General features: G+C 45.7%; 1 protein-coding gene across 13 annotated transcripts in view; it reads right to left on the minus strand.

Moving 5' to 3' along the window:
• Positions 1 to 13,462, minus strand: part of PITPNM2 (phosphatidylinositol transfer protein membrane associated 2) — a 124,624-nt gene that overhangs the window by 34,829 nt on the left and 76,333 nt on the right. For all 13 annotated transcript variants that reach the window (XM_064392088.1, XM_064392081.1, XM_064392087.1 and 10 more), the window contains 5 exons: positions 13,216 to 13,430; positions 11,884 to 12,005; positions 10,333 to 10,566; positions 3,593 to 3,916; positions 651 to 746 (listed from right to left, as the gene is read on the minus strand). In XM_064392088.1, the coding sequence (XP_064248158.1) occupies positions 651 to 746; positions 3,593 to 3,916; positions 10,333 to 10,566; positions 11,884 to 12,005; positions 13,216 to 13,430 (991 nt within the window). The remainder of the gene's footprint in view (positions 1 to 650; positions 747 to 3,592; positions 3,917 to 10,332; positions 10,567 to 11,883; positions 12,006 to 13,215; positions 13,431 to 13,462) is intronic.

The following is a 13,462-nucleotide window of genomic DNA, read 5'->3' on the forward strand; positions in this document are numbered from 1 at the left end:
GGAGCCCTTCAGGCTTAAATTTGCATAAAGTACAGTATATAAAATGAGTGCAGAGGAACAAAGCTTCTTCACACACACATGTACAGAGCAAAAAAATAGAACAGTGTTCTCTCAATACAGATAATCAAAATTACTCTGAGAATTCTGGAATCAACACTGATTAATTTTGGCACCTGAAGTACCTTGCTGCATTCGGTCTTCTGTTTCTTGGAATGGGAGAATGAGGAGTTAATAAAGGCAAAATTGGGTCTCTTCAGGCCCAGACAGGACAATTAATCATACCTCTTAGTGATTAAAAAACAAATTAGAAAAATCATCAGTCACAGTGAATCATTAGGACACACCCACAGCCCAGTTAGTACTGCTGGATTTCACGCACACTCATTTGCACCAAATAAAATATAATCCCTAGGGCTAGGACTGTTCAAGATCCCCTCAAACAGCTCAGACTGCACCTGAAATGGTGCTGCATTAATGTAAGAGTCTGCTGGGTGATGCTGGAAGAAGCTGCACGTCATGGTTAGAAAGGAAAAGACTTCAAAGCAAAAGAGTCTCGCTTCCTTCCCTGCTCACCCCCCGCCCTTCATGCCTTCCGTTCTCTTACCCCACCATTTCAGGGAAGAAACGATGGTGATTTAGGCTCCACATACCATGTGCATCAAAGAATTCATCATCTGAGCTGTCATCTGAATCCCTGGCAATGCTCTGCATCCTCCACTCGGAGATACTATGGCGCGAGGGACTTGCTGGAAAAAACAGAAAAGCTTTATGCGAAACGCTACATCCACAAGACGGAGAGTTCCCAACATGATCTTTGCTGGAGGAAGAATCATGTGTTCTCCAAGAAAATTCACTGCTGCAATATTAAAAAACACAAAACCCTGATGATGCTGGTGTGATGTCAGTGTACTGCTTTACAGATCCTGTTTGTTTACTGTTGGTAGAACCTGCCAGCAAGATGCTACATTAAAGCAAAGCTGCTTGGATCACTCTTCTGCTATTTTGAATGGCAGCTATTTATAATTGTTAGTAGGACGTGCAAAATCAGCTGGGTTTTAAAGTTTGCAATTAGGAAGGAAGCAGGCTGATTGGAAGCTCTCTCTGTGCCTCTCATCAGCACACAAGCCATGCCTCTGCTTCGCTAACTTTCGGGTGGGTAGCTCAGCAGAGCAGCCTGGAGAGGAATAATCTGTTTTCTGGAAGGAAATTGCTTCCACACAAATTGGATTAGAGATCTGTTTAAACTTTAAACTTGAATGATTTAAACAACATGCTATCCAACTACTTCAAAGGGAGCTGTCGGAGCGGCGGTCCTGACAGAGCAAGGAGAAACCTCAAAGTCCTTTCAGTGCTGTTTGCCCTCCTGTTCCCACACCTACCTACTCCCTTTCACTTTCGCCTCCAGAGTTCTCTGAGCTAAATATAAAAACATTATGGCTTCTTCTTTTCTTTTTTTCAGATATAATTTAGCAACCATCCAGCCAGAGCACTTCTTGGCTGAAGTTGTCTCAGAACAGCCGCCTGCTGAAGGGAGCTCTGTCCAGAGAACCATGGGAGGGAGGGTTTGTCCCCTTGTGCCTGTCACACAGAGCACACAAAGCACTCACAGCAGCCACCTAACCCAGCAAAAACCTGAGGAGACTGACAAGCTCTCATTTAGCATGTACAAGAGCCTGAAAGGCTCTGGTTACTGTGACAGCCACACAAGCCGTTTCGTGCTATTGTTCCAACAGAGTTGAACATAGAAGTAAAATTCTCCTGATCTCCCAGCCGGCTGTCACATGGAACAAGGATGGAGACCCAGTGCAGAGTCATGTAATTGCAGCTCAGCAGCCCCCAGCACCCCAGCACCCACCCTCGGGAGCAGCCAGCGAGGAGGTGGCAGAGCAGAGCTCATTCACGCCCCAGTGACGTCAAGGCACTCGCATAATAGTTGCTAAAAATAGAGCACCTAATAACGTATGGGAGGGCAAGAAGGGTCCTGCCATCACCACAGGTCTCGCTCGGGTGGTGGAGAAGAGGAAAACCTTTTGGAGAAAAGGCTTTTTTTTCAGCTGGAGGTGGCGGTGCGTTGCGACAGCCCTCCTTGCTTCCATATGGTAATGTGCTGCCAGCATGAAGGAGGATTAAAATATCTGTGTGACGTACTTCCCAGCACATCACAATTAATTTCTTTCATTACTTTTCCTTGTAAAAGCTGAGACATTCTGCAGTTGAAAAGAAATTCAAGCTTTACTCCCGGTGAAAACCTTCAAGTGAAATCCTGAGAGGTCTGAAAACTCCAGATCTCAGTGAACATGTCAGCAGTGGAAGAGGGGGTTTGTGCAAAGAGCATAATGGGAGATGGGTGCATCAATATAAAATCCTGGCGCAGGCAAAGTAGCCAGTATTTTTATCTTTATGCAGTGATTTATGAAGCATCTGGTAGGTTCTTCCCTGGGGCTCACTCGAGTGAGTCATCGCAAGGTAAAACTCCTCTCTCATTCACCCCGCGATGAAATCAGTGATGGAGTGGGAAATAAAAATGGAGACTCAGCTCCCAATATTTAGTGCATGTGATAGATGGAGAAGCTTCACTCACCCAGATGTTCCCTTCCACCATCACTGGAAGAAATGCTGCCCCTTGGGGTTTTCAGGGTTTTTTTTTCCCCTCTTGCAGTGAGAGCTGCTATTTCCCTGCTACCAGCAGCACTTGGCTAATCAGAGAGGGAACTGCTGAGGGTTTGAACCTTGTGGCTGGAATTCACTGGGGAGTCACTCCTTTGTACAGAATGGTCCAAAGAAGGGAAGTACAGTAAAACGAGGTGAGTCCCAAGGGAGAGGTGAGTAACAAAATCCAAGACTCAAAGCTGAGTCCTTACAGGGTATCCACAGCAGAGCTTTAACATCAAAATCCTGAAAGCTTCCTGGATGGTGTTTAAAAGGCAATGTACAGTCCCACTGAATCCCAGGGTGAGGTTTTGTTTCCAAGCAGCTGCTGCACATCATCACCAGGGGAAGGCAGCAGCTCCCACACACCTTTGGGGGCTCCTGCCTTAATCTCCCCAGTAGCTGATGAGATGTTTCACTGTGTGGACCTCCATGGAGCCAAACACCCCTCCCGAAATGACAGGCACGTGGTGGCACAGAACCCTAGCCAAGGAGGACAGGTACCTGCTGTGACACAGGTATCAAGGACAAACAGACATCCACAAGGGAAGACCATGGAAGGGCCTTAGAAAGCCATCAGTAGCTCCTCAGTAACAAGGATTAACTCTGTGCTGCTGGCTGTCTTTTGAGCCCCAGTGCTGCCAGCCAGCTCCTGCCTGCTTTTCTGTGGTGTTTTTACAGATTCTGCGCTTTTGACATTGGCAACTCTGCCATGTGACACTGAGTCACAGTTATGGGATGACTAGAAACTTTCCCAAACCCAAAACGGGTCACCTGAGAAGACTGAGCCTGCAGCACCACCAAAGAAGGCCTCTGAGCTAACAGGACTCATAGGACTAATACACATTGTCCCAAAGGCACCTGCCACAAGGAGACATGGTCCAACCCCCCAAAAGCCCAACCTCCATGAGTTCAGAAGAGCAAGTCACTGGCAGCATCTTACCTCCCCTCTTTGAAGACCGTGAGGACTTGGAGGAGGTGGACCATTGCTTGGTGAGCGACCTGCCGGAGGCCGCGTCGCTGTTGGCAGAGGCGTCCTCGGCGTCGGCAGGTGACCCCGTGCTGGGCTCCACGTCCTTCTCCCCAGGAGTGTCCTTGACACCGTGCTGCTCTGCGTCATTCTCGCCGCAGAACTGGGCCATCTTCTGGGCCAGCATCAGCTGGGCCTCCTTCTCCAGCCGCCGGATGTCCTCGATGGTGAGCCCGTACCACTCGTCCTGCCAGCACCAGGCCTGGCGGTGGGCCCGCACCATGACCTTCCGCAGGCCTGCAAAGCCACAATGTCCCTGTCACCAGAGCCACAAACTGCAGCAGCCAACGTGCCACCCTCCCACAGCCTCTCAGCACCATGGCAGGGACGTTACAGGGACACCCAGCCTGCAGTGCTGCAGTGCAGGACCTTCACACAGTCAGGGTGGCAACCCGGTCACTTTATCTACTTTATCTCCTCAATTCTTCCTAATCAACCTGAAATCTCTGAAATCAGCCAGTCTTCATCACTGCTTTTAATTTGGAAATGGATTTCCTAATTTTGGATGGAAGACTTTTGCCTGCCTGCTTCACCAAGGAGGAGCCACACACAGAGCACAGTTTCAACTCCCTGAAGTTCTGGAAGTTGCAATCTTTGGATCCCAACTTCAAAGTTAAATATATTACCAAGTTAAAAAGAATAGAAAAAATAAAAAAGCTACTGATTTTTTTTTTTTTTAATCCTGGAGAGTTTCAAGTCATTCCTTGATGGATGCTCCACAGCCCTCCCCAGCTGTTACATTACAGAAGCACATCCCACATTCCTGTCCTTGGAAACCCGTTTTCTGCACCTGGTTTCTATGTATCAGTAAAACAGCATCACAAATTGGAGCTTCTGAGATAATGGGATAGAAAGCAAAGTAAGGGAGGGAATAAAGATGCTTTATTTTGCAGATACCATCTGTCTTCTGCTGCAAGAGAAAAATGGAGTGGGTAAAGCCAATTTAAAATATTTCAATATATCACTTATCTGAAAGGAAGAGCAGCCTCAGTATCAAAACACAATGCACCTGCCCAGGCAACAGATACTCTCCCCAAGACTAAGACTCACTCACTAACATCATCACACCCCCAAGACTTTTAAAACATAGGAGTCACTCAGGATTTTCACCAATATTATTCCTTAAAAGCTCACAACAGGTCAAAACTCCAAACTGCCATTTATTCTTGATGGGAACACGCAGCAGTAATGATGCTTTTAAAGCTTCTCTAAATACTGACCAACTGATCCTCAGGAATTTTTCTGATAATAAACCATCAATTAATATTGCTGCTCTTTAATTACTAGGAAACTGAGGCAGAGATGGGTTGAAGGACAAGCCAAAAGCACCAGTGGGATTTGCTGTTAGTGGGATTAAGACAGCAATCAACAGGCTACATTAGAATCATTTAGGTTTTGGGAGCTGCAGACTGAGCTCTCTAGGCACCACCATGAGGAAAGACATCCCTCCCAAGCCACTCTCCATCCCCAGGAGCATGGCCAAAGGGGGATGGGATGGTCCCACCACGTGCAGGGCTTCTAAGGTGCTGCCAGCAACAGGAGCTTCCCTGCTGCACAGAAAACCTTGGATCCACCACTGCCACAGTTTCTGTGATGTTCAGCCTGAAGACCCAGTTTGTTCCCAGCAATCACATTTTGTTTGTTTGTTTTCTTAAACACACAAAAAGCATGTTTTTATGTGTTTATCTCCTTCCAGATCTGAGCACTTTATTGTCTGTTCTGCTCCTTGGTCAGTCCTCAATGTCACCAGTCATCCCAAGCCAGGCTGCCAGGAGGAAATGGCCACTGAGATCAGCAGCTAATGCCAGGACCAGCTCAACCTGAACTTCATTTACACAGTAAGATTAAATCTATCAATATTTGATGTATTTTGCTGACTGACTTTCAGAAGGGAGAGGCAAGTTTGAGCCAGCAGTGTGACCTTCTGGGGCAGAATGACAGCCTTCAGCACCTTAATTCTGTTCGACCTGAGTTGAGACTCAGAGTTATTTCCCCTGCCAGATTACTTTTTGCAGAACTACAGGAGAATGTTTTAGCCTCTTCACCTCCTGTTATGATTGACAACCAGCAGAGCTTAAAAACCAAGATTAAATTTGCATCACACCCACACTGAAAGCCAAGAAAGCATTTCTCTTGCTGTCCCCACCACCCTTTGGACTTCCACACCCACAGTGTCCAATTCCACCTTGCTTGGAACACCTTGAAAACAGACTGTGATCAGACACAGAAGTGAATGTTGCTCTTATCCCACATCTTCCCCCGTTCAAGGGCTCAGCAGGCTCCACTCCTGCTCCTGAATCCAGCCTTGATGTATCCGTGCCCCAACTCCTCAGAAATTCTCTGTGTAGAGGCACAGATGCCACCAACCACGTATCTGTGTTTTAATGGACTAACATCACAGGGAACATGAAAACCACCTGGGGGTAAAAAAAAAGTCTCTTGAAGTTCCTCTCCGCCTTCTTAGATCTCAAACATCACCTGCACTGCTTCCTGCCAACTCACAGACCTCCCCATGTGCCCTGCTCACATCCCTTTGATTAGACATCCCAAACCACCCTTCCTTAAAGCTCTGCTCCTTTGAAAATAGGATGGCACCACAGGGCTTCAGAGCTGCTGTGCCTCTACCCCTCCAGGTTAGTTAAGAAGTCCAAAAAACAGATTACTTTCCCAGCATTTGGCCTTCACCTGGGATGTGCCAGCAGTGCTGCATTTCTCTTTCTTAAACACGAGGAGAAAACCTGGAGGAGAACGAGACTGTGCAGGTAAAAAAATGGAAAAATAAAAGTCATGGCTCGCAGAAAAGGCTTCAGTGGTAGGGAAGAGAACTTGAGGGGCTCCTCTGGGCACAGCAGTGGGCACTGAATTCCTGCCCAGCCTGCAGCCTCCCTGCAGAGACCCAGGGGACACAACAAGGGTCCCACACAGCTACAGGGAGCCAGCTACAAATGACTGACCTCACCTGTCCAGACACTGCTGTTCTCCCTGTGCAATGAAAAAAACAAGTCTCAAAGCATTTTTGTATCAAAATCTTAGAGAAAAAACAGTTTTTTATTGGTAAGTGAAAAGGAAGGGAGACACCAGACCCAGGAAAGAGAGTAATGGGGAAAAACTCTCTTTGGAGCAGATGCCCATCAGAAGAGTGCTGAGGGAATCTGTGGCCCAGCTGGCTTTTCTTTTTCTCCCTGGAAAGAGAGAAGGTGCAAATGTGTCCTACTCAGCCACAGAAGTCCCTGTCACACACTGCCCCAGCAGCAGCACCGTTGGAAGTTTGCCTTGCCAGCAGGTTTTCCCCCTCCACCAACATGTCCCAAGCCTATCTGAGCCTTCTTCCCCAGAATCAGAGGAAAACCCCACAGCCTCATCAGACACCTCACTGAATTCACCCAGAAAAAATGGGAAGAGGTTTTTTGACAAGGATGCAGCTACCAGCTGGTTATCAGTCATTAAGAAGACTATCATTTCTCTAGAGTGCAATGCTTTGTTTAAAAAAAACCAAACAAACAATAACACCACACATGCACAAATGTGCAGGCTGAGTTCAGAGCGCCCGTCATCGTGTGTTGATTTAATTATTGTAACATTTCCCACTGTGCTGTGCAGAAAGATCATCTGTGAAGAGCTGAGCAGGGTGCAAACATTTAAATCATTTGATTTCCAGCTCACCACCTCAACAACTCAGAAGCTGGTTGAATCCTTGAGGTGCTGACTGCTGTAAATGATTTGTGGTGTTGGACGCCATCACAGAAAAGGAAGTGTAAATGACCATTAGACAAACCAGGGCAGAGAGGTGGCTTCATGTGAGTTTTAAAAGCTTTGGTCTGTAGTTCTGGGCTTGTTTTATAATGTGAAATTAAAATAGTGAATATAATAAGAACTCAATAGAAATAAATCAACAAGTTGTGCCCCTAATGCCATCAATATCCAAACAAAGCAACTGTTCAGATACCCATTGCATCTGTAGCCAGAAGCAACTTCCCAAATAATTTTATAATTCACAATTTCCTGACAGCAAATACAGGATGCCTGATTGTCCATGTGCAACACTATTTCCCTGACAGTCCCAAGAGGTGCCATAACCTTGCCAGTGCAGTCCAACCAAAGGCCACCTGCAGCCACAACTGTTTGCTTCCCTGCCCTCCCTTGCCCAGAACCCTCACAAAGAAAAGCCTGTGGTCACATCCACATCATGCCACCTGCAACCTGCCTCCCCTTGGAAAGACAAAACTCCACCTTTGGGATCCAGTGGGCAGTGGATGAACTGAGTCATTTGAGTGCTTTAGTGAAGACAAAGTTCTGCAAAAGAGCTTTCAAAAGCCACTTCACCACTGTGCAGCAATTTGGGCATATTTAGCCTAGGACACAGTGGGTTAGACAAAGCTCCAGTTACTGGGATGGAACACACTTTGCCACAGTATATAATTAATAACCCATACACAGTCAACACACTTGTTTAACAACAAAAGACTCAGAGCCCACATGCACCATTAGGAAGCAAGTGGGAGCAGAACATTATGCAGTGCCAGTCCAATTAAACTTAAAATCTATGGGAAAGGAGTAAAAAAGCATACAAATATTACAGCCAAGCAGACTAATAGCCCACAATCACAATTTTAGTCTGTGTCTCAGGCTGTCAAAGCACTGAGTAACTGTCCAATTAGTCATGGGAAAGAATGGCTGCTGCACTCAGTACGAGTGAGAACGTTTCCACATCGTCCCCCAGAGTTCCTCCCTCTGTGCTCAGCAGCCCTTCCACACTGCACAAGCCATCCATCACTTACCTCACACCTGCTCTTTTTCCAACCCATTCTCTAATTTTAGTTTTCTCCAGTAAGCATTGCTCCCCATTGGGCAGAGTTTGGATCTTGCTGTTGGTTTCCTTGCTGGCTTGGTGACCCTGCACAGGGTGGGCTAATTCCCCAAGAAATAAAAGTTGCTTGAGTTGGGAACAGAGGAACCAGGAGGAAAATGCCAAGGAAGAACCACCACAACAACTCTGGCTCCTGGGAACTTGGCTCACCATCAGGTGCACAATGCACAAAGGTCTCCATCTGCTTTTGGCCACCAGCTGAAAGCCCCACACCAGGATCTGCATCTAAACCTGGTCAGTCCTGTTGTAAGCACATCTTTCCAGCTGAAACATCCTTGTGCACTGCTGGCTTTGGTACAAATGCTGTGGCACTTTGCCCACTCATGGCTTCCCCACAGCTATCCCAGGGCAGGGGAGGCCTCACAGCTCCTGCAGATACCCCAAGCTTTTACTTTCACTTTTCACTCTCTCTACTTTGTCTTGCCTAAAAGACTTCCCTGATTTTATGCATCTTAACCACTCTGAAAAACACTATTTGCCATCTTTATAACAGGCTGGAAAAGCTTTTGAAAGGCAGACAATGAGCTGGCTCTGCTCTCTGCAAAGCCTCAATCAAGAGGGAAATGGCAGGCAATCTTTCACGGAATACAAAAGCAATATTTCTAAGGGACCACAGTTAATCTATGCCAAACACCTCTGAACTGGAAGAGTCATGTGCTCCTTTTTCATTTAACAGATACAATGGAGTTGTTATTCTGCCTCCGTGTTTTGCAGCACACACTGAATTAACCCGTGTCACCGAAACGCCAAGGGAGTTCAGTGCAGAGAGGCACTTGTAACAGCCTACAGCAGGAAAAGCCTCCATCCCTGCCCAAAGAAAAGCAAAGGAGCTGTAAGAAAACCTATGAGCATTCAGAGACAGGGGCACACTATTCTCCACTGCTCTATCAGTGTTTTTCACACTAGCTCTCAGGAGCAATGTGACTACAAAGAGCTTGAAAATTACTTATGCTAGAAGCAGGCACTTCATGAAGACTTGCACATCAAAAGCAGAGCTGCAGAAGTCATGCAGGAGGATTTACAGTGCACTGGAAGGCGGTAGCATCCTCTACACATCCTTTTTTTTTGCATTTTCTTTGCCAGAGGACAGCCAGAGCTCTGCCCTTTCAGATGAGAATACTCCTTCAAAACACTATTTAGGTTTTCCACTTGGCCATAGAACCAGTCATTTGTGGCAAGGCTCAGAAACTGTATCAGGTGTTTTATAGATTTTCTGCAAAGAATAAATTACTGACAGCACTGCCAGCACCTGTACTGTCTGCACTTAGTTACTCCCAGACACATCCAATTCCTCCTTAAAAGCCCTGACCGACCAATGATGCATCCATCAAAGAAGGACATTTACTCACAACTCAGAGCCACAGGTAGAAACTAGGGATGCTCCAAGGAGTGCTTTTTCTGGAACCACTCAGGATGTTGAAGTGAAGCTTATTTCTTTAGGCAGCCCTTCAGGATGGATTTTCGTCGCAATAAAGAAGACTGGCAGAATTGAAAAATTATATGGCAAGCTTATCTTAAAAAAAAATGTAAAAAGGATAATGCAAGATGTTGCCTACACAGGACTTGAAACCTTTTCAGTGGATACACGTGGTTTGGATTTGTACACACCACGATGATAAGTGACAAAATAACAGGATTTTTTCTGAGCTGACCCACAGAGTCATCAGATCTGACAATCTCTTCACAGACGTGTCTTGGAATGTGATGCATTGCACATACCTCACCTTCATGTTTCAATTCAGTGCAAACATTAAGGAGTGAACTCTGCAAGGCCATAAATGCTCACCAACATCGTGGATGAAGCGCTCGATTTTCGACTGCATCCCCCAGTATCTGAACTCCACTTTACACAGTTTGTATGCACACATGATGGGGTATTTCCCAGGGCTGTTCTTGTACTCTTGAATCCAATCTTCTGAGAGGGGTCCTCTTTTAGTCTTCACTGATTTATACAGCTTTGGATCCTCCTCAGCTTTGTATTCATGGGGAGGAATAGGATCTTTAACAATATCAATGGGATCTATAGAAAGAGAATAGAAACAGTTAGACGTTTCCTTCTCCTGAGCAAAACAAGAAAACATCATTTTTCATGAGTTATTTCTGTTTCAAGTAAGTACCAGAAGCATTACAGCAATTTAGTTTCTTTTTACTTACACTTAAACAACTGATATTTAAATTGTTTATACACTGCTGCTGGGCAGAGATCAGCTCTGCCAGAGGAACGAGCACACACAGTTCCAGCAAACAGAGGCTTTGCTCCAAATAGATGTTTTTGCCCACAGTAACTGCAGATCCACAGCACTCTGGCAGCTCTGCACACTCTGTCTTTCCAGCTCCACATAGATCTGTTGTACATTCCACCTTCCAGCTTTTCTAATATCACTCAGTGCTGCAGCTGTCTCAGCCAAGACAGTTAAACACACCTGCCCTGCTATGGAACAGACACTGCCAGGCAACATCTCATCAGAGGAGGGGACTGGGAACTCCTCATCTGCTATTGTTAGACCAGATGTACTCTGGAAAGCAGAAAGTTTAACTCAAGTCCTAATTAACAATCCAACAATGGAGAAGTGGAAGCTGCAGCGGGAGTGGAGAGAATTAACATATTTTAAAGACCTGCAACTCCCAGAGCTCAGCAGAAGCACCTGAAGTTTGGATTGAAGGGCAGGATCACACTTCCCCAGAAGTGACAGCTCTGTGACACCTCTCAGTGCAGTGGTGGGACTTGAGTCTGCTCAGCAGTGAAAGCCTGGTCAGCCAGGCCCAGCAATAAGGACAGCTGAAGTGAAGTACAAAAGTACTTTTTAAAAATACTTTTGCCTTGTCTCATTAATTCCTTACGTTAACTCAATCTTCTAAAGACAGCTGTGAAGTGAGTGCTAACCTACATGAGGGCAGGACTAAAAGGAGAAGGAACAAAAATTAAATGCAACTTCATACTTCAAAAGTGCAGACAGGAATGATTTTCATATACATGAAAGAGCCACGCAAATAAACAGCAATATTTTCACAATTATACAGCTATTTTTTTCTCTTCTATGTTCATTTCTACTTAATACCCCCAAACTCATTAGATGTCTTACTCCTCTTGGGAGCTGCATATATAAGATGGAAAAGCATCAGCTTAAATTTACAGATGGGGGATTTAAATTATTTCCATGGATTGACATCAAACCTAGAAGAGAATTCTGGTAACTTCACCCTACTTGATGTAATCCTTCCTCCAGTGACAGTGACAGGGATGCAGGTGTGTGTTTAGGGAGGATGGACAGACAGATGGACAACCAAGAAAAAAAAATACAAAACCAGGGAAAAGTAGAGGAAGAAAGCTATTTACCTAAAATGGTTTGTCTTTTTTCTGCAGCAGAAAGGTTGAACACGTTGTTATGGTCTCCTGGGTCAGTTTTGTAGTAGGTCTCAATATCAATAGAGAACTTCTCCACAAAAGGACACGTGTACCTGGGGGCCAGAGCAACACAGCTCAGAGTAAATCAGCCTCAGATCCCAGCCAGCCCTCACTCAGGTTTTCCTTCAGATATGCTTAAAATACCAACTAGAGTTTGTTCCTTAATAACTTCTTAAGACAGGAGCTCACCAGTTTTCAGCAAGGAGATAAATTTTGGGCCCACTATATTAAAAAGTTGTGACATGGATACTGATACAAGGACACCCAGGAAATGCACCTGTGCAAGAAGAAAAGCAGAGCTCCTGCCTGGAACCTATGGCAGAATAAAACATGGACTAGTTCTGTGCAGCACAGGTTTCCTGGCCAACTGATTGACTCATAGGCATTTCAAGAGAAGGGATAAAAACTGACTGGAAGTGAACTTTAATCACTTAAAAGTCAGGCAGCTCCAGTATATTCAGTCACTGGCAACAGCCCACATGCACACACTGACTCCCCACCTTCCCAGGACTGATGCTACTTGCAGAGAAACAGAACCAGAAAATTTTTCCAGATTTTTCATAAAAATCAAAATACCCATTAAAGCCTTTTTATTTTGCAAGATGTCAGGGAAATCAGATTTGTAAACATGCAAAAGAGCAAATGCTCTAAAATGGAGTAACTGGCACAAAGGTTATTTTTTTCCAGGGTATGTGAAGTCCTGCCTGACAAAATCAGATGAAACAAGGAGGTCCCAGAGGGCTCCACAGAGCCTCTGGCTCTCTTCCCTCCTCAGGGCAAAAACCATAGGATGTAGGTTTGTTATTTCCTAGTTAAATGACAGACAGTTCTCAGAAAAGAAGTGCTGTGGTTATTTATTTATTTATTAGGATTTTTCTTTCCCTGTACAAATGCATCCTGTCTTCCCTGACAGGATTCAGCATGACATCTGTCCCAGCACCATGCACATTTATAACCTCCCCGAGCTTGCAGAGATCTGCAATGTTAAGCAGATACATGACTAAATAAAAACCATTCATGACTGCCCAAGCTTTGACAGACAAAACAGTTTCACATTTTTACAGCAAGGAGCCACAAATTCTCAGGAAAGTGTGCAGTCAGCCCAGGCAAACTCCAGACACCAAGCACTGCACAGGAATTTCAGGACTTGACCCCAGTTGCTCTGCAGGATATTACTGGAGAGGGAAATGCCACTGCCACAGAGAGACATCAAGCCCTGTCTTTAACCCAGGGAAAGAGCTGTGGACACGTTGCCAGTTTTACCTTGTCCTCGTGTAAGGGTAAGCGTTCCAGGACTCCTCCTCGACGCGCAGCGCTGCCTTGGGCAGTATGGAGCGGAACCAGCTGGGGATGTGCATGCCGATGTGGTAAACCTTGTGAGTGTACTGCCCACTGCCCCCCGGGCCATCCACGTAGGGCCTGTTCTCCAGGATCTCCACTCCACTGCCTTCCCCGCATGTCTCCTCTCTGCTCTTTTTCTGAAAGGGAACAGAAACCACAAACACATCAC

Source organism: Passer domesticus, chromosome 17 (genome assembly GCF_036417665.1).
Source record: "Passer domesticus isolate bPasDom1 chromosome 17, bPasDom1.hap1, whole genome shotgun sequence".
Classification (NCBI taxonomy): Eukaryota; Metazoa; Chordata; class Aves; order Passeriformes; family Passeridae; genus Passer; species Passer domesticus.